Below are 22401 nucleotides of genomic sequence, written 5' to 3'. Positions count from 1 at the left end.
AACCTGTTAGCTACTTAGCTAGCCACCCTTTTCCGCTGTGCCGCTCGGCAATTTGCAGGTCAACGCTTCCCTTCCGAGGTTGAAACCCTCTATGTTATGTATTGCGTCCCACCGGTTCCTAATTTAGAGTCCAGGCAGCCATCATGCAGGCAGGACAGAAGCACAACGAGACACTTCATGCAGCGGCTGTTTTTTTTTTTTTTTTTTGGGGGGGGGGGGGGGGGGGGGGGGGGGGGTCAAAGGGCGTATCTAACGAACACATTTCTTCACAAAGAAATAGAAAAAATGAATAAATTAAAGCTAATGATGCGCTAATCACTGTTTCATTTTCTTCCGACACGACAAGGAAAATGCTCGTACATGTGTTCAGTGTCAAAAGCTTCCAAATGCATGGTTGTTCGCAGCATACTTTAGACAAGTATAGTCTGTAGAAAGGTGACCTTGATTATATTCGTGCCGTCACCACTCTCCTTGGTTGGTTATTACACATGTAGCTACGTACTGCTGTTAGTCCCTTAATTTAGTAGTAATTCGTTGTTTTCCATTATAATATGCTACAAAATATAGCAACCAAGCAACCCCGCCCCCACGGCTGTCGGATTAAGCGATTAAAACAAACTATCTGACAAGGTCTTATCTATGAGATAATATGTTTTTGATGAATTACGAGTATGTGCAACCTAGATGTTGAGTTGAAAATAGCATTAAACCATGGCATGCTGCCACCACGTGGACCATGCACAATGTCGTACAGTAGTTAAGTGTCAGTTCTACGCCACGAAGATTCCATAAAATGATATCCGTGACTAGAAATTCTGAATGAGTGCAAAAAAGTTAATCCACGTTTCAACTAGATATTTTAAAACCTAGGTTGTGATTTACTGGTGTTCTACTGTTATTATCAGAATTGTGTATGTCGTTTTGATTATAAAAATATGAATACGAATATTAATATTATTAGTATTGAGATGTTTCATAATTCCATTAATTTTAATAACGTTGACAGTATTACTACCTGTAGTAACTGAATGTTACGTAATCGGCTATACAAGCGCAACTATTTTAGACAATATGTCGACTGCATCATGACTTTGACCGTCAGAGTACATTCCGAGGTTTGGGGCACCTGGGAACCTGTCAGATCATACAACCATTACCCCCAAACTTGAAAACAGAAACAATAGACTGTGTTAGGCGTTGTGACTTAAACATACAGGTGATGCACACCACTTCTTTATACTATGCATAATATACGGTAATCACATACAGATGACCAAACACTTTACATTTTTAATTTTCTTACCGCTTAGCAGGCTACAAATTGTCTATCAAACTATCTCTAAATATTAGGTTTCATCGAAAGCGCTTTCCTATTCCATATGTAACGCACTCACGAAATTACAAAAGTTCTGAGGACGCACTATATTACTACTCCCTCTACACGTGACAACACGCAATCGATGCTGATTGGTCCGCGGCAACTCACCCGGAAATATTTATCACGTGATAAGGGCTGCTTATGCCTGTGAATCAGCTGATCCACCCTGTAGGTTCGTGACTGCGGCAAGAAAAAAAAACACTGTACTGCTGTCATCGGGGGCTCGGGAGGCTGTGTCTTACAGAAATAGGCAAAGCCGGGGGAAAATTATATACACTTTGAGACTTTAGTTGTTGCAAGTTACCTGCGTTTCTTAGCTGAGGAACATCTGGACCCATTCTATATTCAGCGAAATCTAGCTATTGTAGCCATCTAGCAGCGTTGCTACCTGAAATCCTCTTAACACTACAACCATGGCGCTCAGTGATGCCGACGTACAGAAGCAGGTATTGTTGATTGATGAATTAACTATTATATACCTTCAAAACTCGTAATTTGGTAAAGTGTTTGGGCTAACAATCTAGCGACCTGAATACCGATTTAGCTAACAGCTAGTTTTTGTTCTTACATTTTTCATTCAATGTCAGTTAGCAGGCTTGGTGGCTAGCTAGCCGACGTCTAGAGTCCAGTTGCGTCGTTAACTGACCCAGATCGCTAGTTGCCTAGTTATTCAGATGGTTACATACCAAAGGACATTTCGTTAAATGATAGTCGGTCAAGTTAACTGTTCTTTACTGATCGGTGTTGTTTTCATGAGAATATTTCTTCTAAAACCCATCTATATAGTCCCGGGTTGGATATGTTATTTTAGTAGGCCCGTCTCCAGCTATATCTGCACAACCTATATTTTTGCTTCTTGGATAATTGAGAGTCTTTAAAATGATCTTTGCGAATATATTTGTTGTAGGTTCCGCCCAAGTTACATTAAAACGTTTGAGTGTCCTTGGTTTGGGTCAAAATTACATTCAATGGCAAAAGCACAATCAATCAATCAATCAAAACTTTATTTCGGACTCAAGGTCCGTGGGTTTCATAGCTGTGGGTTGCCATCGTTTTGTATGCATACTCATCATATGTCAAATGTGAGTTTGACTGGATTGAATCCGAATTTTGAAATTGCAATGGTGTTATTGAATTGATCAACATTAACTTAAAGTCTGTTTTGTGATCAAACGAATAGATGACCATTTTAAATATTACTTTGAGGAATCTGACGTCTGAGCACATTTGTAGTCTCAATCAATCAATCAATGCTCATAAATACCGCCGACCTTCACGAACACAGCCATAGTGGGTACTGTTGAAAGAGGAATTGTGAGCAATTGTCACATGGAAATCCCATGGTTATGAGTGAAGAGGAACTAGGTAGTGTGCCCTGTTCCACGCAGGGGCAGCAACGTTAAAGTTTTATTTATCATTTAATCTTTTGAAGTGTTGTCGCTGACTTGTAAGCTGGTTATAGACGATCGGTTTTAAAGGTCCAGTTCACTCCGTGTAATTTCTTGTTGGATAACTACTAGCTTTATTTTAGTGCATAGTATGCAACTACTCCTTTCTTAATCCCTGAACCAAACTGAAATTGATTTCATGTTACAAGGATGGCCCCATTGAGCGCACAGTGTCGCAGTTATCCTGAATGAATAGGCCTACGATTTTCAGGAGCTGTAGCTGTGTGGGGTGCTATTGATATGAACATTTACAGTGCCAGCATGCGCGTTTGAAAATTTTTTTGTTTGCTTAATGGGGAAGTACAGTATGAAGAAACGTGTGTCTGAAACTAGCATGTAATTTGATGAGAGACAAAAGTTGTGACAGAACTGGGTCGGGGGAGAATTAATTCCATATTTGTTGTGTTTCTTTTATACTCATGTCTCGAGCTCCACTCAGGCTGAAAGCATTTAATTTTGTTTGTTTTACTAGATTCCTCCTCTCAGACTAGAAATAGTGCATCAGGGAGTCCTCTTTTTAAAAACACTTTAGAGATCAATATGCAATTAGTTTTTGGTACACTGGGCTTCACTCTGGCCTGTAGTATGAATATTGTTGACTGGACTGAGCTCTTCCTGTCTGAAAATATACTCATTTTTCTTCTGTCCTTTACACATCTGGTGTTCAGTCCTGGCCCCAGTCCACACTTGGAGCAAGCACACGCATTCCACACCTCAATGGCAGTGTGAAGAGGGGAGGGGTCTTTAACTCTGCTCTCACAACTTGGTTATGTGTCCCTCTTAATATTTTGTTTGACACAGATAATCCTACAACATATTAAAAAGGTATAGTTTGCTTTGATGGCCCAACATGCATGTCTGGATACGCCATATAGTAAATGGTTTCATGTTCGTTGGTTTAGTCTGTTTTTCCAGAGGAGATCATAACATTCCCTGCCCTCTCACACTAAGCTGTGGAAGCTGAATTGTGTTCACTGATATTGAAGCTGGATGAAGGCAAGATGTCTGTTCCACTGGCACCAACATGCCATTTTTCATGAAACCATGAAATTGCAGCACTGTTTCTTTCGCCATTCCCCCCGCCTCCCCCTTTCTTGCAGATCAAGCATATGATGGCCTTCATTGAACAGGAGGCCAATGAGAAGGCAGAAGAAATCGATGCCAAGGTAACATTCCAATCTGCTTTTGTGTGGACACACACAATGTGATGTGTAAAGGGATGAAAATGAATTATACTGGAATGCTACACACTTGATCTATATAGTAATGAAACACTAGTGTTGCATTGTAATTTAATCTGTCCCTATGTGATTTTCCTCACTCGTTAGCCCACACTAAGACAAATAAGGTTACTTGTATCTGTGTGCTGTCCATAACCGTTGGCCTGAGTGGTAGTCATGCACAGTACATGCGCTTCCCTGTATAAAGACCTGTGCTAAGCTAGCAAGTGTCTGAGCAGCAGGCAGCACTTTAGCATTGGTGTGTGTCTGTGTCTGCCCTGCAGGCAGAAGAGGAGTTCAACATCGAGAAGGGTCGTCTGGTACAGACCCAGAGGCTGAAGATCATGGAGTACTATGAGAAGAAGGAGAAGCAGATCGAGCAGCAGAAGAAAATGTGAGAGAGCTCGCTGCCGTTTCATGCGTTGCATTCTTATCCGAGTTCTGTAAAACCATGTCTGTGGATAACACAAGGGGATTCTGCACTGCGCTAACATCCTTTTATAAGAGAACAACACTTAAATACACTTAAACTTTAAAATAACCTTATTTGATTAGATGGTGACCTGGACTGAAAACAAGTGCAGTAAAGGAAATGCTTACCACTGTGTTTGGGCAGCCTTGAGCTCTGTTTGAATCAGAGCCCTGCCTACTGTGTCCTGTGTCCTGTGTCCTGTGTCCTGTGTCCTGTGTCCTGTGTCCTGTGTCCTGTGTCCTGTGTCCTGTGTCCTGTGTCCTGTGTCCTGTCTCCTGTCTCCTGTGTCCTGTGTCCTGTGTCCTGTTTACTGCACACTGTTTAGTATGGTACATGTAGTGCGCAAAAAATATCCTCCATTCTATTTTTCCAACATACTGTGGAAGTGTCGTAAGACCTCCTGCCCTTGCTCACGTGTCGTGATTCTGCATCACTGACAGTGGCTTTCCCTGTTTGCTCCCACAGACAGATGTCCAATCTGATGAACCAGGCTAGGCTTAAGGTGCTGAAGGCTCGCGATGACATGATCTCGGTCTGTATTTGTCATACCCTGCTTAGATGGTCATAGTTTGCCATTGTGCCACTAACTACACTAACAGAAATGGGGTCCTCATGGAGTGTTCTCTGCCTCCCCCTGTATGTGTGCAGGATATGTTAAACGAGGCACGTCAGAGGCTGGCCAAAGTGGCCACTGATCCTTCAAGGTACCAGGGTCTGTTGGACGGTCTTGTTCTGCAGGTAAGATCCTCAACCTTTATTTGTATGTTTTTAATTAATAGAATAGTAGATTGTTTTTTTTAACCCCACTGTGTTTAAAACCGTAACAGTTTAGAACACAGGCCTGAGCTTAAAAAATGAAAGGGGGGTTCTCATAATGCCACTTGGCTCATAAAAGACCTTTTGCGCACGTGCGCACTGTCTCGTGCATCTTGTAGCTTACCATTTCCGGGGTAAATTATCCTAACCTTCATTTTATAAAATAACTTTCCATTCCCTGGGATTATTTGAAATGCCCGGCCATGTTTGTAGGCTCATTCAGTCATCACAATGTTCTGTCGCTCTCAGGGCTTCTATCAGCTGCTGGAGCCCAAAGTCAGCATCCGCTGCCGTAAACAGGACCTGGCCATGGTGCAGGTGAGGCCTCTGTGGATCTCCCGGTTTTGTTTGCGAGTGTGAGCCTTGTGGGGGGATCCGGTTGGCCGTTGTGTGCTTGTACATACACTGGAGTCATTCAGCAGGTGAAGAAATGATTTGTTTGTGTGCGCAAGCGTGTGGGCACATGGCGTGAGCGTTTGTACGTGCGAGAGAGAAAGAGGGACAAAGGGAGAGGCCAGTTTTGATGATGTCTTTTGTTTCTGTGATCCAGGCTGCTATACAGAAGAACAGCCCAATCTACCAGGCTTCTGTGAAGAACAGCATCGAAGTGCACATTGATCAGAACAACTTCCTGTCCCCAGACATGTAGGCGCCATTTTGGTTTTCCTTTACTGGTAGTGTTTTAATATTCAGTATGGGTGCTGGTCAGTTCTGCTGTATAGATTCAGCATGAGGATGACCCATGGTGTGAATCAGGATGTCTGCATGAACGCTGCCACGTACGCGCAGTGTCCAAACGGTGCTGTTTACCTTTGCACAGCTCTGGCGGTATTGAGATCTACAATGCTGACAGGAAGATAAAAGTGTCCAACACCCTGGAGAGCAGACTGGATCTCATGGCCCAGCAGGTGAGGGACGGGGGGGGGGGGGTCGTGGGTTTGAGTGCTACTGCACCCAAAAACAGAGGCAAGGCTAGGGAGGGGGGAGATGCTCATTCCATGCTGGTCAATATGAATAGGTCACCAACCATAGTCCTTTGGAAAATCCCTGAAAATATTTCCATCAGTAAGGTCAGGAAAGTCTTGGTTATGCGTCCCACAACTGTCTTTGGAAAGTAATGCAATTTTGAATTTTTCATTCTTTCATTTGCATTTAGTAGAGTTGTACTTTTTTTTTTTTTTTTTTGCACAAATTCACAAGCAGTGTCAAATTGGCTTTCTTGCTGCCATGTAGCAAGGAGGCACAAAGAGCTGTCTTTCTGCTGTACTCACCTCTGTGTACTTTGCATGTATGTGAAAATTGCGTCATCGCAGCAGGGTGGGGACTCCTCCATGTGACACAGGGCGCATGCAAAATGAAGCCACCCAGAGATGAAGAATTTGAAAACAGGAAAAATGCATTTACAGTAATATGGCAATATTAAAAAAAATAAATAAATACAGTGTTTCCTATATGACACAAACATGTATGCTAGTAAAAGATCATTATGACAATAGGTATTATCATAAATAACTTTAAAGGACACAAATAAATGGATGAATAAATGAATGATAAATGAATGAATATACTTTTAATTTGATCTTGTCACCAGCCAGCAGGACTTTTCTGGCATTGCAGTGCAGAATTAAAAGCACAGTCAGTAGATATGGACTGAGTGACTGACTAGAGTGGTCCAGAGACTGAGGGCCTGATTTACTAAGCGCATGTAAAACCTTTTAGCACACACAAAACTAATAACACAGTCAATGATTGGTGCAAAACCAATACTGTGACCAATGATTGGTCATGTCATTTGTTTTGCGTGTGCTAAAAGGATTTGCACATGCTCAGTCCTCTTAAATCTGACCCTAAACCTGACCCTGCCAGTGCCAATTGTGCCTTGGATGTACTAGATGTCCATAGTGTTGCTTAGGATGGGAGTCATATCATTGTCCAGAATCTGCTTATAAACGGCCTATTGAGGTTTTGGACAATACTATACTCGGCATCAATAGTGTGCTATTGCCCATTTACCAGAGCTGTCCTCTCCCTTGCAGATGATGCCTGAAATTCGAGTGGTGCTGTTTGGTGCCAACCAGAACCGCAAGTTCCTGGATTAACGGACCGCGTGGTCTTGTGTCGGAGCCCACGGGGACAGAACCAACGCGTGCTTTCTACCATGCTGTTTTATTTGAATATTAATGTATTGGATTTCATTCCCGTGTCAGTGTTGTAAGGATACAAAGTGTGTTCGGCTGAAGTAGAAAAGCGCCCCCCCCCCCCCAATCCATTGTTTTGTGATGTTTTGTCCGTTTTGTGTTTTTTAATTTGCTTTTGTTCACTGAGAGAGTAAATTAATTAATAAAGAGGATATTTAAGAACAGCTGAGCAGGAACCGTGCATTAGTGCACAGGGAGACAGTTGTGTGCTGGGAACCGGACTCTCCGCAGTGCTGATCATGTGAGAGGGGGACTGGGTGCTGCTAGGGATTGTGGGGAGGAGGGGAGGGAGGGTTAGAGGTGAACCAGTTAAAACCGGTTGTGTCTATCTGACACAGACTGTGGTTCTCGAGTTTCAGTACTAAAGACCAATCCCCTGTTCCCTCGCATGTCTTTAGTTAAGGCTCCCCCCGTTCATGCTGTGTGATATAGTGCCCCATCTCAGCATGCCCCAGCATGTGGTCTCTAGTGTCCCCCTGGGAGTCCTTTTTTTCCTGTCTCTTTCGGACGGTGAACACCTGTGTTAATATTAATCTGTACGAAACCGCATTAAATACATTCCTCACCATGTGACCTCCCACCATTTTAATCCATCAGTCATTTGCACAGTGAAGACAGCTGCAGTAGTTTAAGGGGAAATGCTCTAATGGGGGGGTTGACGTCCAATTTTCTGGTTCCTGAGGACCTGTTCCAGCTACATGTTCATATTCAGAACCTCTCCTTGATTTAAGTACTGTACATGTGTCTGACAATTTGCATCACTATTTATTTTATTCACTGAAATGAAATGGGATAGATGTCTTATTTTTTGTGGCATACTGAGTGTACTTGTGGTTCAAATACATATTAGAATATGTAGTTTACAGTGCTTTTAAAACAATGTTTCCTGTTAGGACATTGACATCTGCAGAGGATATACTGGTAATTATTGATGTGAAAATATACATATAAAAGAGTAACATTTGTGTCCGTTTCCTGTTTTTTTTGTTCGTGTTTTTTTTTCAAAAACCATGATGTACTGATAGAGAACAGTTGAGTGATCTTTGCTCATTTGAAAGTCAGTACTGCCCCCTGGTGGAAATTCATTTGATAGCATCTGCTACATGAATTTTCAAGGTGATCCAGGAGGGGGAGCAGTTGAGACCTATAAGACCTATCCATCATTCGAATGATCCCCCTAAATTGAGTCTTAACTGAACATGTAACAATGTTATGCAATATTAGTGAATAGTAGTTACTAAATGGTAAGCATTGTGTGATCTAGCCACGTAGTTCATTTGCTCATAGCTTATATTAAAGGTGACACTGAAAAAGCTGGATGTACAGCTATATTCGAGATGCCACAATGATACTTTCTGTCACTCAGAGAACACCAACATGCCAGGATGCAGGGCTTCATTGCATTTATTCCTTTTACATTATATATAGTTTCATATTATACATATTGTGCATACAAACCGTAAAATAAGCATTAAAAAATAATCAAGCTAATGGAAACCCTGCCACCGTCTTGAGGACTGGGTTCTCCCCTCGTCCAGCGCTACACCGATGACGGGTAGCGGCAGGTAGCGGCGTAGCCCGACGGCACGCGCTGAAGGCGGGGAGCAGCGAGCTAAGTTTACAGCAGAGAGCCGCGGATTACGGATTTAGGAGAAGATTATCAGAAGACCCTGTCATACCCAGTTAGTGCCTCCCACTCAAGGAGCACAGTTAAGAGACCGGACTCCAAGATGGGAGAGGGCAGTTACCAGGGGAGAATCTCTTTACAGTACCGTGAAGAGTGCGTCGGCATCATCGCCAACAGTAACGGACAGCGATGGTGGCGCACAGCAGACACTTCCCTTTTTATGTCATACTTCGACAGACGATAACATTACAATCCAGAAATCAAGTGGCGGTGTTCAACAAATACTTGTTTTAAATGAGAAAATAGGTTAACTCTCAGTTTGCCAAGAGATTGGCACTGAAAGTGATTGGCACAGCGTGTACACTCTCTGCAGCACTGGAAAGCACTCCGCGCACAGCGAGGTCATGTCATCAGAACATGTGCATGTACTGTGTTATGTGAAAAAAATAAAATATACCGTGTTATGTGTTGTTTAGGAATAAATATAGAAATCTGAGAGAGTTAACATGCTCAACAGACCTGGACAAGCTTCTTTCTCTGATGCTGCACAACTTGTCGTGGAGTGGGGCATGAACACTAGACAGTTTAGACTCATACAGCTACTGAACCCTCTCTGGATATCCGCTTTAAGAAATTATGAGAGCACCATTAGTGTTCAATGTTGGGACAAATGTTGGCAGTCATACTCCTCCACTCTAATACTCTCTCTCTCTCTCTCTCTCTCTCTCTCTCTCTCTCTCTCTCTCTCTCTCACTTTCTCTCGCGGCACTTACACTCTACTCTGATAAATGACCAGGGCCCTACTCTCGCTTCACTGCAGAACGGAGCAGGTGGTTTGCACATGAAAAAAGGAACTCTGCCAGCTGCTATCCCAGCAGCCCTAGCACCCACTCCCCCACACCCAGGAAGTAGATCCCCTGTGCGATGCCGAAGAGAGGGGCGATGACCAGAGCGCGACACGCTGCCCCCTTCAGGAACGCAGATGGGCCCTCCCGACTCAGGATACGGCTGCACAAGAGAGAGGGCAATTACTGACACACACACAAACACACAAACACACAGGAATGGACACACCCATATGCACAATTGGTAAGTGCTTTGTGGCTTCCTATTACACCTCTCACCGTGTGCAGTCAACAATGCCACGGTATGAGTCCTCCCCCACACCCTTCCGCAGCGTCTGCAGCCGTGTCTTTATCACTGAAAAATACACGCACACGTGAACATACACATGCACACACACACACAAAGCATATGCATGTGGGTCACATGCAAGTACCTTTGTTGTAAACCTCAAGGAGGACTAGAAATGAAATTCTGAATCCAAATACACAGGATTCACCTTTCACAGGACACTAAAGCGATGGTCATCACAATACTTATCCACACTGCCCCCACCGGGAAGCATTACTTTCCCACTTTCAGAGGTCATTCCTATGCAAACACCAACATGTGATTTACATGCACAGGCAGAGTTCCAGGAGATAACAGCCTGACACAGCTGTTGGGAGACAGCAGTGAAGCAGGCTCATCTACGCTTCAGCGTAGCGGAGGGTTTGGCAACAGCAGGTACAGTAAATGGCCCAATTTATTCGTTAATTAGCTGTGAGGATCTAAGGGGGTTTTTTTCGGCCGCCCTTCAGTCTGTGCCGCGGTCTCACCGTCCAACGGAGTAACGGCGACTGCAGCCACCGATCCGGCTGCGCAGCCAGCCACAAAGGACTGCAGGAAGGGGGCCCGCTCTTGAGCGTTGCCCTGGCAACCGCGCTCCCCCCGGCCCAGCGCGTTCAGGTTGGCAAACAGCGGGAAGTAGATCATGGAGAAGGGGACGTCCCTGAACAGAGGACGCGAGAGGGTCAGAGGTGCAGCCTCGCGGCAGAATGCGGCCAAGGGCAGCTGGGGTTCACACTGACAGTTCAACACAGGCCCCTCACCCACATTTAATATCACACCGCAAAAACCTAATGTATCCATATCATGTCTAAAATATTAATCCTATATATAAAAACTGCAACCAGGGAGCAGGCAAAGTAAGGAAGTGTTGCGCTATGCTCCGCTGTGCTGTACAAATGACCAGGTCTGTGCCTCGTCTTCATCAGCCAGTAATGAGAGATCAGCAGATAGTGCTGGGAAGACACACCAGTCAATACGGTTAGAGTGAGATTAAATTATCTACAGCCCAACTCGGACAGGGACATGCGTGTATGTGTGTGTGTGCGTGCGTGCGTGTGTATGTGTAGAAGGGCATGTACAGTGGCTTGAACAATTTCCTATTTATTTCATATTTGTCACACTGAATGGTTTCAGATCTTTAGCTAAATTAGCTAGTAATATTAGACAATGGGAAACACAAAACACATTTATTCAATTATCATGTCATTTAATGAAAAAGTTATCAAACATCAATGTCACCCATGTGAAAAAATAATTCCCCCCTTAGTTACTTAATCGACCAATAAACCTAATTTAATTGATAATTAGATTCAGCTGATTGAACACTGACAGGCTCGATTTCAGCCAGCCCTGTTGAATCTAAACCTCACGCATTTTGAGCCTTACTATCAAAGTGAAGCAGTCAACACAAAGTTTCCACAAGCACACTATGCCACGATCAAAGGAAATTCCAGAAGAGATGAGAAAAAAAGTTTTTGAAATATATCAGTCTGGAAAGGATTACAAAGCAGTGGTGAATCTTCCCAGGAGTGGCTGGCCTGCCAAACTTTCTCCAAGGGCGCAGCAGAAACTCATCCAGGAAGTCACAAAAGATCCCATAAAAACATCCAAAAAACTCTCTATCTTCAGCTAAGGTAAGTGTTCATGACTCCACAATAAGAAAGAGACTAAGCAAAAATGGGTTTCATGGGAGTGCAGCAAGGCAGAAACTACTGCTAACCAACAGAAACATCAATGCTCATCTCACATTTGCAGTAAAGCACCTGGATGCTTCCCAAGCCTTTTGAGATAATGTTCTGTGGACAGATGAGTCAAAAGTGGAACATTTTAGCAGGACACAGGTCCCATTATGTCTGGCATTAAGCCAAAACATTTCACAGTAAGAACATCATTCCAAAAGTCAAACGTGATGGTAGTGTGATGGTGTGATGGTGCTGCCTTGGGACCTGGATGACTTGCCATTATTGAAGTAACCATGGATTCTGTACCAGAAAATTCTTAAGGAGAACATCTACTCATCTACATGTGAGCTAAAGCGGAAGTGTAATTGGGTTATGCAGCAAGACAATGATCCACAATACAAAAGCAAGTTCACGTCTGAATGGCTGAAAAAAAACAAAATTTAAGTTTTGGAGTGGCCTAGACAACACTCTGATTTGAAGCCAATAGAGATACTGTGGAAGGACCTGAAATGAGAAGTTCATACTCAGAAGCTTAACAAATTTGTCTGAATTGTTCTGCAAAGAAGAGTGGACTAAAATGCCCCCACAGTGATGTGAAAGACTGATATCGAATTACAGAAAGTGTTTTGTTGCAGTTATTGCTGCTAAAGGTAGTGCAACCAGTTTTTAAGTTAAAGGTGGCAACTGCTTTTTCACTTGGGTAATATGGGTGTTTGACAACTTCATTAAATAAATGAAATAACTTGAAAAATGTGTTCTGTGTTTACTCAGGTTCCCTTTGTCTAATATTACAGTACATTTTGTCTAAAGATAAGAAACCTTTCAGTGTGACAAATATACAATAATAGAGGAAATCAGGCGAATACTTTTAACGGAACTGTATATATATATACAGTATGTGTGTGTGTGTGTGTGGAGCTGTTATCTAACCTGAGCAATGTGGCCCCAGCTCCTCTGTATAGTCCAGTCAGTCCACGGGTCCTTAGTAGCTCTAGGGTGATTCTGGTGGCAGAAGGTCGAGGTGGAGGGGTAGGTTGACCAGGGGGTGGGGGGCCAGCTGCCAGCGAGGGGGCAGGAGCAGGCACAGCCATTGACCTCTGTACAGCTGTAAAATATCAAAAGATTGAGGAAAAAGCACAAAAGCTCTCATAGTTAAGCATTCATCACTGTCATAGACCTGAGCTATGTCTCCTAGGAGACTGAGCATGTTCAGGACATTGATCGTGGATGCCTGAACTTCAGAAACACGTGAGAAAGTGGGGATGTCTGCAGCACCCACCCAGCCTCCCGGCATCCTGCAGCTGGATCTTCAGCATCTCCATGGGCGTGGTCACCACCACCTGGCAAGTTCCCGCCCCACAGCCTGCCAGGACCTCCCCCCACAGGGGTAAATGCCTTTAGGGATGCAGAGAAGGAAAGGGCACTTAGGCAGGGCATTGGAACCAGCCAGACCTAGCAGAGCAGCAAACTAACAGAGAAGCAACCTGACTGAGATGCTAAACCCCTAACCCTATGAGCCAGAGAAAAGTGGAGGAATGTTTTGCCTCATAGGGCTGGCCAGGAAAGAGGTGACCAAAAAACCATATTGAAAACTAAGAGAGGGAAAAGCATATTTACCCGTCCCTGGAGAGGTTCTGTCGGAAGACATCATTTGCAGCAAGTTTGATGGCTTTCTCTGGAGTTACAAGAGTGAGGTTCACTGCTGCCCCTGTGGAGTCAAGACCACTGAATCACACAGTGATATACCTTCTACCACCCTGTACCAGTAGAGATACTAGGCCCATATTATATACCATAGTACTAGAGTTCCTGCAGCTTCACAGCATACAATTATAGACAATTACATCTATTGTAGTTTCATGCCACAATACACCAGTACAAATATCCTACACCAAACTAACCTACAATTATAATCACAGCACAATACATCCGATTATTCCTGAGTACAGTTAAGACATCACAGATCAGCACTCTGCAACAGCCAAGTCCAACCTATTGTGCTATCCTGACAGCATACTGCAGCAGTTATTTTCCTCATGCAAAGCAATTCAAAACTTCAAATTGAAAGTACCTCGATACATTCCAAAGTAGCCTTCCCTCTTCACAGTCTGTGTCAAGCAGTCCAGCCTTCAAGTACAAAAATATTTTACACAGAGAAAATAATCATAAGAGTCAAGGGCTGGCTAACACCAATGATTTGCATTGTTGTTGAACGCACCCCTGATTTGAGTATATATTCGGTATGATAAATCACAGCCTTAACTTGAAGAAGTTAAAGAGTGAAAGAGAGTTGGAGCAACAATTAATTTGGGACCAACTAACTAGCACTCCTACTTGGACATGCATCGTCAGAAAGTGCCATTACCACCTAGCTAGCGGTTTACATCATCAGCAAGCATGTTTGCAACAGTCGACACCTGTTTTGCTGTTGTATTGCTTTTCATTGTCAGTCAATCTTCTTGGATGAGCATGTTTCCGAAGTTTTAGTGCTTAGTGAAGACTGTGCAGCAGGGTGCCTTAGTGATTGGCCAGGCCAGTACTTACATCCCACTGTAGACTCGAGCTCCCTGCTGATTCTGTAGGCGGGTCTTAGCCAGATCAATGGGAAACACGCAGGTCACTCCCACCAGCCCTGCCACACCCCCATTGATCAGCTTAGCTGGGAGACTGCAAGAGACAAGCAGACAGACACGTGCACACACACGTGCACATAATCGCACACATGCGCATGCACATGTGCGCAAATACACACACCCGCACATATACACACAGCTTGATGGATTACCACTACACATTTAATTCATTCTGTATTATAGATTCAATTAGCAGAACAGATTTGCAAATTGAGGTGGAGGGGTTACCTGACTTTGTGCTGGGCCATCCTGTTCACTGGACACAGCAAAAGGCCAGCAGCTTCTCTCCACAGTCCCTGGCTCTCCCCACTATGTCCTCCTCCACTGCAGACAACTCCACCTCTTCACTCCCAATGACCTGTCTACAGCAATAACAATATCAGTATAGCACACTCTAGCACTGAACCAGTGTAGCTTAGTCTATCACTCAACCAGTACAGTGTATTTCCTAATACTACAAATCTACAACTCAATCTATCTAGTACAGAAACAGTAGAGTTTATTCCCTAGTACATTAGCACCATACTGTACTGTAGCTCACTCTCAATCACTGCAACAGTACCGTTCTCAGTGATAGTACCAGTGTGTAACCCTCTACCTGTTGCACTGCACCAGCATACTCTGCTTTCTCCATAACTGAAGGAACAGGAACACGATTTCATAGCAGACCAAGACAATGTATTATAAGGAGCCACCCACACACACACACAGAATATGTTGTTTTGTTCTATTTACCAGGAACTGTTCAAGATATGTTCACCATTTTACCTAGTACTCAACATGTTTAATATCAATAAAACAAAGAGGCTAACATAAAATATTGAAGCACCTGGTAATCAAGCGCATACACAGAAGTAAAAGTCAATCCTTTTTCTCAGGGACTCCTTGACAGAGCACATCCGGCCAGTCAAAACATCTTTAAAACAGAAAAACTGTTGAAATTGTGACACATCAAAAAGGACAAATGAGGACAAACCGCTTTTTCACAGAATGCCAACTTAAAAACGACAAAGACAAGGCAGTCTTTATCCTGGTGCCAGAGCAGACAAGGTTGCACTAAGGAGAACCGCAAGAGGATTAGTTAGACCAGCTGCTACCTCTGTCGTTTGGAACTTAACACGTTTCAAGCACTACACCTTGTAAACCAAGGGGGAAGGAAAATCAAATCTTTTCTGTTTTTTATTTTGCGACATTGATCATTGATGCAGTACAGTACGTCTAGCATGTTTGTACACAACTTTCACTCTCACGTTCTTCTTTCTCACTCACACGCGCTTTGATCACACATCCCTAATCTACAGCCCTCGTACCTGACTTCTTTTTCAGCATTGCTCTCCATCCACTCCCTTAATTTCCCTGCTCTCTACTCTCAGTCCCTCTTTTGCTGTTTCTGTCTTCCCACCCTTCATCTCCCCTTCACTTGCCTTCCCCCCTCCTCCAAATCTCACTTTACGTTTCATTGCATCCACCTGTTCCTCACCTTCGCTTCTCATATCGCTCGCTCGCTCGCTTTCTGTCTGCCTCAGTGGAATGAATCCCTTCAGCTCAAATCCAAATAACAGTGAGCTTCAATGGTGCAACATAAAGTGTTGTTGGAATAAAATAGAAACATGGAATAAATCACCAGGTTTGTCCTCTCTGTATCTGTCTTTCATTTGCTCTCTCCTATCTCCCTCTCTCTCCGTCTCTCTCTCTTTCTCTCTCTCTCTGTGCTGTAAGACCGCAGCCGCATTCTACGCATGCCTTTCACTGAACCTCGCTGCGAAACTTTCTTTCAGCCACATTTGTTTCCCAGCCATCCCCTGCCAAACCGCAGACATGGTTCTGTCCAGCACCAGCCCCAAACTCCCCAAAAACCGCCCTGCAAACTCACTGCAAACCCGGAGCTCTTTTGAAAACAAGGCGAGTTGTTCTTTTCTTTTCTCTTCTTGCAAAAAAGTTCATTTGGAACTCACCCCCTTCAGTGCATCACATGAACAGCACACAACAGTCCACGTCTCTTCCCCTTCAACAATGCATGCAGCAACCGTAGTCAAGCGAAAGCGATCTGAGAGCCAGCCGCCGCTCAGGGGCTGTTACACAAACACAAGCATTGTCCCGATGCGTTAGTCCCTCCCTCCACCGGTGACTCTCTGTGACACGGCTATGGCAACACACAGCGCTCCACTACGAAACACCACACCACACAATCAGAGGACCACAGCAACAAAGCGCTCCACCAGCACAAAAAAATAAATAAAACACAAAAGCAGCCTCTGAATGCAGCATGTGCATATATTGTTTGCTGTCTATTGGAAAAAGATAACTGCAAACATTGCTCATTTGCAGCAACAAGGGCTTGCATAATAATCATGACAGCAGGTGATTTTTTTGTAACAAATTTATGGGCCTCCAATGGTCCTCACAAATAATGAATTATCAATCCTTAAATCCCCACCAAATTAAATATATCAAGATATCTAATAGCGTAAAATAGTCTATGACAGAAAGTTAGACAAGGATGATATACGATCCTTTAGCATTTCATCTGTGTAGGCTGACACATAGGGTTAAGATATGAATCTTTGGAGCCAAGCCACGTGTAGTGAACCACAACATTCCAGCAACAGTACTTAACCACAGGGATAAGCAAACAGTTATTATTCATTAGTCACTAATGCTGCCCTAGTCTACACTAAAATGCACAATTTGGTCCCCTTACCTTAGGTTTTCTACATTTATGCCTTGGTGTGAGTATTGTAGATGGTCCCTGACTGAGGAGGAGGAGGACTGCTCTGGGCCAGTAACCAAGCCTCACTGGGAAGACCAATGGGAGAGCTGGGAGTGCAACGAATATGCTCCAGCTGCAGCAGTGAGTGGCCCCCAGAGCAAATGGTGTCAGGTTACACGCAGCCCCCACCCGCTCACACTCCCCCAAAAGCACACCCCTTGAGTACCGGCAGGGCAGACCCACAAATTGAGAAGGAGATGCCCCAGTTCTTTTGGTGTCAGGGTGACTTGGGGTCATTGCAGGGCTCTCTCTCCCAAACTGTCATGGCACAGAGGGGGCCAAGGGCTGCTGAAGTTTTCCCTGAAGTTCTGGGGAGCAAAACAATGCTGGATTACAATGCTCTGTTGTCAATGACCTGAATAAGTGACAGGTGATAAAAGGCACACTGGGCTCAGTTCATCTCACCTGTCTCTTATGATCTTTCTCAGGGGTCGATGCTCCAGACCCCTGAGGTGGCAGTGCCTTTTAGGCACTGCTCTTTGTTCATCTACTTGAACTGGCCGGTTATAGTGGAGGTCCAATTTGCTTGGATTCAAAAGTATAATCACTGGCTAACACAAAGGTGGGTCTTAAATCTTAAATCTAAGATTTGCTACACCAGAACTTGTTCTGTCCATCCTTTGTCCATAGACTGTAGTATACTTTTGTTTGCATTTTGCATAATGAGGACCCAAGGTGGGTCAACATTCTCAACAGTATAAAGATTTATTTGCAAGCATATTAACAACTGTGCTCCTGAAACCCCTCTAGACTCCCCGTATTCAATGAAAAATCTGTGAAAATGACATGAAGCCTACAAAATGAATGTAACGTACAGCTGGTTGGAAAGAAACAAAAGGCTGTATGAGCTGCAATTCAACCCTTAAATGCATGGTGGATGCATACAATGGAATTAAAACCAAGGATGCAGAACGCAGGCTCACAGCTGATCCAAATGTGGAACTTGATGTCTTAGATCAAAAAGATTGCATGAATTCACGGGTCATTAATAGTATATGTCTTTCGCAAAGTAAAGATGCTTCAGCCAAGACAGCAATGGAATGTTTTCTAACCCACGAACATAGCCCATTACCTGCTGAATAGGCTTCGCAGTCGACAGGGTTGTTCATGTGTAGAAACAGCTTCTGCCTTAAGCGCGTAAGTTCGGCCACCTTGGACATCGCCTGGCTCTCTGTCTCCTAGCAACATCGCGGCAGAGATGGGGACGCCGGCTCCCCGGGGACTGGTGCCCATCACTGAATCGCACACACCGTGACAGCTGTTCACGACCAGCCTTGAGGTGAATGCGCAAACAACCCCAACGTCATTGAGAGGAGCTGTGTTAGAGTAGATGGTGGCTGCCCGTTTATTTCTCAAAGATTTGTGAATGCATGTTGAAAAATACGGAATTGATACTGCAACATCACCAGAGTTCTAATGTAGGATTATTAAGGAGACAAAGTTGTAGCTTACTCATTTACTTAGCTCACTTTTTACCTACAGGCGAGAAGTTCGGTGAGAATCATTCAGTAAGAATTATTGTCCTTTGTCTACGTACAAACGCATTTTTATATACAGGCAACTACATTAAATCTCAATAAACGAGATTTCAGTATTAAATGTCGCTTATGCTCTAAATTACTGTTCTGTTGAGATAAAATAATAATAATAATCTTGAGAAAAATATAAGGTGTAGTTTACAATTGGCCAGTATCTATTAGTTTACAAAATTGTATCAGACTGCCGAGCCGAACCAGTACACTAGAATCACTAGACTTTGTCTCTAAGTGGAAACAAGTTGCTTTGCTACAGAAAACATCGCCTATCTTCGATGCATGTAGGCTAACATCAGGTGAATGACGGCAACAGACCCAAATGCTATACGTTCACGAAAGCGTATGGTCACGTTAATTCCAAATTGCAGTTAATATATTTTCTCCGGCTAGAGGGAGCTGAAGAGCGTCCCATAACTAATATCGACTTGAGGAGCTATGCGAGCCTATGCTTTTTTATAAAGTGTATAAAACTCGGACATGCTGACAATCCACTAGAATAAGATTTCACGCGGACGCGTGGCTATGTCGCTTATATACGCTTTAACATAGGTAATATTCTCACAGTTTCAGAACGATATATTCAAATGAGTCTTTTTTGAATGTTGACGTACACGTACCTCGAAATGTCCAACTTATCGAACAACAAAAACAAAGAAAAATGACACCTGCAACTGTCTTCAGCTTTTATAATTTCATTCTGAAAATAAATGCACGCTGAAACAATACAGGGTACAAAATATATGACGGCATAAAACGTAATTGGAGTTAGATAAAAAAAAAAATACAACAGTTAAATTCAAAAGCAGGTAGCAGTTGCGTTGTTATGTTTAAATTAGCTCATTTAGGTGTCTTGTGTAGTTGGCATGATTCAGAGCAAGAATTTCCAGGGAAGACATTCATTTTGATTGCAGGCACAAGCCATCGTGGCATGCTCTATCGAGCAATATAGGCCCCTTGCAGCAGTATCTCCTGAGATAACAACCCCCACCGCTCCCCACGACTTCTCTCTTCGCTTCTATTCCATCCTCTATTTCTCGGTGGATGCCTTCATGTGAACATGCCGAAGAGGCGCTTTTTTTCAAGCTAGTTCAAACCTTACGAGCATTCCCTTTAAATGGGGACCAATCTACCACGACGCGAAAGTGAGAGGTGTACCAAAGAAATAGTCAAATCCATATAAATCTATCCCAATCAGAACACAAATAAATGTAGAATTGTCGTATGTAATCAAATTAGTTTACAGAAAAGTATATTATATTAGAGTTACATTGATAATATTTAAATGATTACAGAAAAACCCATTCAGACTCCCCTCCGTGTGTTGAGTTGGTAGCGCCTCTCCATCTGCTCCCTACTTGTGAAATTCAGATTGAAACAGATTGTAGCACTCTCCGGGTTGCAATGGCAACTGACTGGATGGAACGTCAACAACAACTTTGTTCAATTTAAAGTTACAGTTTTACAAAATATTTCATACGTTGACTACAGGCACGATTTCTAATGTGAAAAACAAAGTTACACCATTTTCAGTTGGAAAATGTCCCAGGGATGTACAATTTCTGTGGAAGAGATCCAGTCTTGGTGGGAAGTCCCCGCCATAGCCCACTTCTGTTCGCTGTTCAGGACGGCATTCAGTCTACCAGACTTTGAAATTGAGGTAAAATTGAATAATGGATTTCGATAATTAATTCATTTATGAATGTGAATACGTATTATTATTTTAACACTATATATCGATAATCAGTTTGTTATTAACGATTCTTTCTGTTTATCTAACTAGCTAGGCAGCTAATCAATTCAGAACTTCCAAGCTTGCTAGCTAGCCCATAGCTCACTCATACCTGCTTGCGAGATCATTTGTTTTATCATGCAAAGTTAAGTATTAGATTTATTATGTGAAAAATAAGAGTTCAGCAGTTTGGTTACGATATATTTCATTCATTGCTATCAACGTATGAAGTTAGAAGTTTCACAAATAACATTGATTTATTATGACTGATAAAGTTGGACCATGTGGTTGGGCTCGTTTGTTTTCATTTTGTAAATCGGTGTTTTTATGTATCAGCTGAAGCAAAAGTGCCAATGAGCTCCCGATATGAACACGGCACAAGTATTCCCGGTATCAGATGAAAAATCTAATTCACGGTAGTATTTTATTACGTTCATAAATTTCGCTTACTAAGTCTCTAGCTAGCAAGCTAACTAGCGAGATCGTTTGTGTTGGTCTGTTTGAATGGTCATATCGAATATTTTAATTCTTCCTAAGCCCGTAATGACGAACTGGTCACAATTTTTCATATCTAACTCTGTATTTTGTTGAAAGTAGTGTATCTTGATTTATGTTCGCTATATGGTTTTGAGTGATGTAAAAAGTCAAGTTCACGACATGAGTTTTGAGTTTATTGTTACCTAGCTAGCGAGCCAACAGCAACAGCTCCAGTTCGGGCATTGTTTCCTTCTCTCTGAAAACCCAGTTCCCTACCGTGTTCTTCGGAGCATGTGGTTTTATCCACCCTTTCATTCATGAAGACCGTTTGGTTCTCAAGCCATACAGAAAAAATGGTTTCTTTGAGGTATACTGCACACGCGGTTTATTTGCATGAATATAATTTGTGTAATATATCGCTCCTAGCTTAAAACGCATGGTTCTACCCTCGTTAAACTGTGCATTTAAATGTTTCCCATTAAAAGTTCACCGGGCAGTGTGTCAGATTCGTTTGGTTTTGGACAAACTCGACCATTCGTGTAGATTCAGTTTGATTTCTGTGAAGAGTGATTGGACCCCAGAAAAACTGGTAAGGTCAACATCATGCATCAACAACCACACCGTTTCCCCCCTCAACCCCCACCTCTCCGGAGAGCGAAAGAACCCCACGAACACATCGCTTTGTTATTGGGGGCGGGGGGGTGCACCACACGCTGTTATTCAGTTTAAGGGAAGTTCAGTTGTTTTGCTTTGTTAAAGCGTCGTCCTGCGTTAAGACGAGTTTTCATTTTCGTTTACTCTTCGATTGCTAACCGATCCGATGACATTCTGGTGAAATGAAACGCGAAATGAAAAATGCAGGTAGCTTGCTAGTTTACTTGGAGGTCTGAAGAAGTAAGCGGACGGGCAATTTTTGCGCTCATGTTTGCTTCTCCGAGGTGCTCTTTCTGCAGCTGTTCTGTGCGAATGATTTATTGCTGTGGAAGCGCATCACTTCACATCACACGCACTCTATCCATCGGAGCTGTATCGAGGAATATCTTTATTTGATTTGAGGGATCGTTTATTCAAAATTCCCCGACTCTACCAATGTGTTTACGGTTTTGAGATGCACGCTTTGCCGTCAATAGCTTTTCAATGTCCATGACTCCAGGTGTCGAGGTTGCCTCAGATATGCTACACTAAGGCGTCCTATGGATTTGACATCGTAATCAGATTGCACATTGTTAAAGCAAGGTCACTC

At 43.2% G+C, this 22401-nt stretch overlaps 4 protein-coding genes across 8 annotated transcripts in view; 2 read left to right on the top strand and 2 right to left on the bottom strand.

Moving 5' to 3' along the window:
• The window catches only part of bcl2l13 (BCL2 like 13), a 30683-nt gene extending 29245 nt beyond the window's left edge, over nt 1-1438 (bottom strand). Inside the window, exon 1 of one of the 2 annotated variants that reach the window (XM_035424417.1) lies at nt 1304-1438. The gene's annotated coding sequence lies outside the window, so the exon portion shown is untranslated. Of the gene's footprint in view, nt 1-3; nt 198-1303 lie in introns of those variants that run through there. The other variant, XM_035424414.1, reaches the window with a different exon arrangement.
• Nucleotides 1439-1528: 90 nt separating this feature from the next.
• LOC118231018 (V-type proton ATPase subunit E 1-like) lies at nt 1529-8497 on the top strand. Its single transcript, XM_035424423.1, has 9 exons — nt 1529-1824; nt 3927-3992; nt 4331-4440; nt 4984-5050; nt 5167-5256; nt 5584-5652; nt 5885-5979; nt 6155-6242; nt 7371-8497. Exons 1-9 carry the CDS (start codon nt 1792-1794, stop codon nt 7431-7433), a joined length of 681 nt encoding a protein of 226 aa, XP_035280314.1. The 5' UTR covers nt 1529-1791; the 3' UTR covers nt 7434-8497.
• Nucleotides 8498-8918: 421 nt separating this feature from the next.
• slc25a18 (solute carrier family 25 member 18) lies at nt 8919-16760 on the bottom strand. Of its 4 annotated transcripts, none has more exons than XM_035424419.1 (10): nt 16603-16760; nt 14876-15009; nt 14559-14681; nt 14086-14141; nt 13632-13722; nt 13294-13409; nt 12945-13119; nt 10821-10993; nt 10284-10359; nt 8919-10167 (listed from the first exon to the last, which is right to left on the bottom strand). In XM_035424419.1, the coding sequence occupies exons 2-10, from the start codon at nt 14893-14895 to the stop codon at nt 10026-10028; spliced, it is 972 nt and encodes a 323-aa protein (XP_035280310.1). In that variant the 5' UTR covers nt 14896-15009; nt 16603-16760; the 3' UTR covers nt 8919-10025. The 4 variants fall into 4 exon arrangements, with proteins under 4 accessions (XP_035280310.1, XP_035280312.1, XP_035280311.1 ...); XM_035424421.1 differs by having other exon boundaries at nt 14876-15005; nt 16603-16749; XM_035424420.1 differs by having other exon boundaries at nt 16521-16726.
• A 3583-nt stretch (nt 16761-20343) lies between these two features.
• Nucleotides 20344-22401, top strand: part of LOC118231133 (cat eye syndrome critical region protein 2) — a 36103-nt gene continuing 34045 nt past the window's right edge. The window contains 1 exon segment of the mRNA XM_035424669.1: nt 20344-20609. Coding sequence (XP_035280560.1) covers nt 20490-20609 — 120 coding nt within the window. The 5' untranslated portion in view covers nt 20344-20489.

Source organism: Anguilla anguilla, chromosome 7, assembly GCF_013347855.1.
Source record: "Anguilla anguilla isolate fAngAng1 chromosome 7, fAngAng1.pri, whole genome shotgun sequence".
NCBI lineage: Eukaryota > Metazoa > Chordata > Actinopteri > Anguilliformes > Anguillidae > Anguilla > Anguilla anguilla.
Note: the sequence above shows the minus strand (reverse complement) of the source record. Positions and strands in the feature narration are given on the sequence as shown.

Bases quoted from the DNA above. Each gene is read 5' to 3' on its own strand.
- slc25a18 (XM_035424419.1), bottom strand. From the start codon at position 14,895: ATGGCCCAGCACAAAGTCAG. The intron at 13,723-14,085 runs GTACTTTCAATT...TTGACTCCACAG, and splicing joins CTACTTTGGAATGTATCGAG to GGGCAGCAGTGAACCTCACT. The intron at 13,120-13,293 runs GTGGGTGCTGCA...GATATTTTACAG, and splicing joins GCAGGATGCCGGGAGGCTGG to CTGTACAGAGGTCAATGGCT.
- LOC118231018 (XM_035424423.1), top strand. From the start codon at position 1,792: ATGGCGCTCAGTGATGCCGACGTACAGAAGCAG. The intron at 4,441-4,983 runs GTGAGAGAGCTC...TTGCTCCCACAG, and splicing joins ATCGAGCAGCAGAAGAAAAT to ACAGATGTCCAATCTGATGA. The intron at 5,257-5,583 runs GTAAGATCCTCA...TGTCGCTCTCAG, and splicing joins TGGACGGTCTTGTTCTGCAG to GGCTTCTATCAGCTGCTGGA.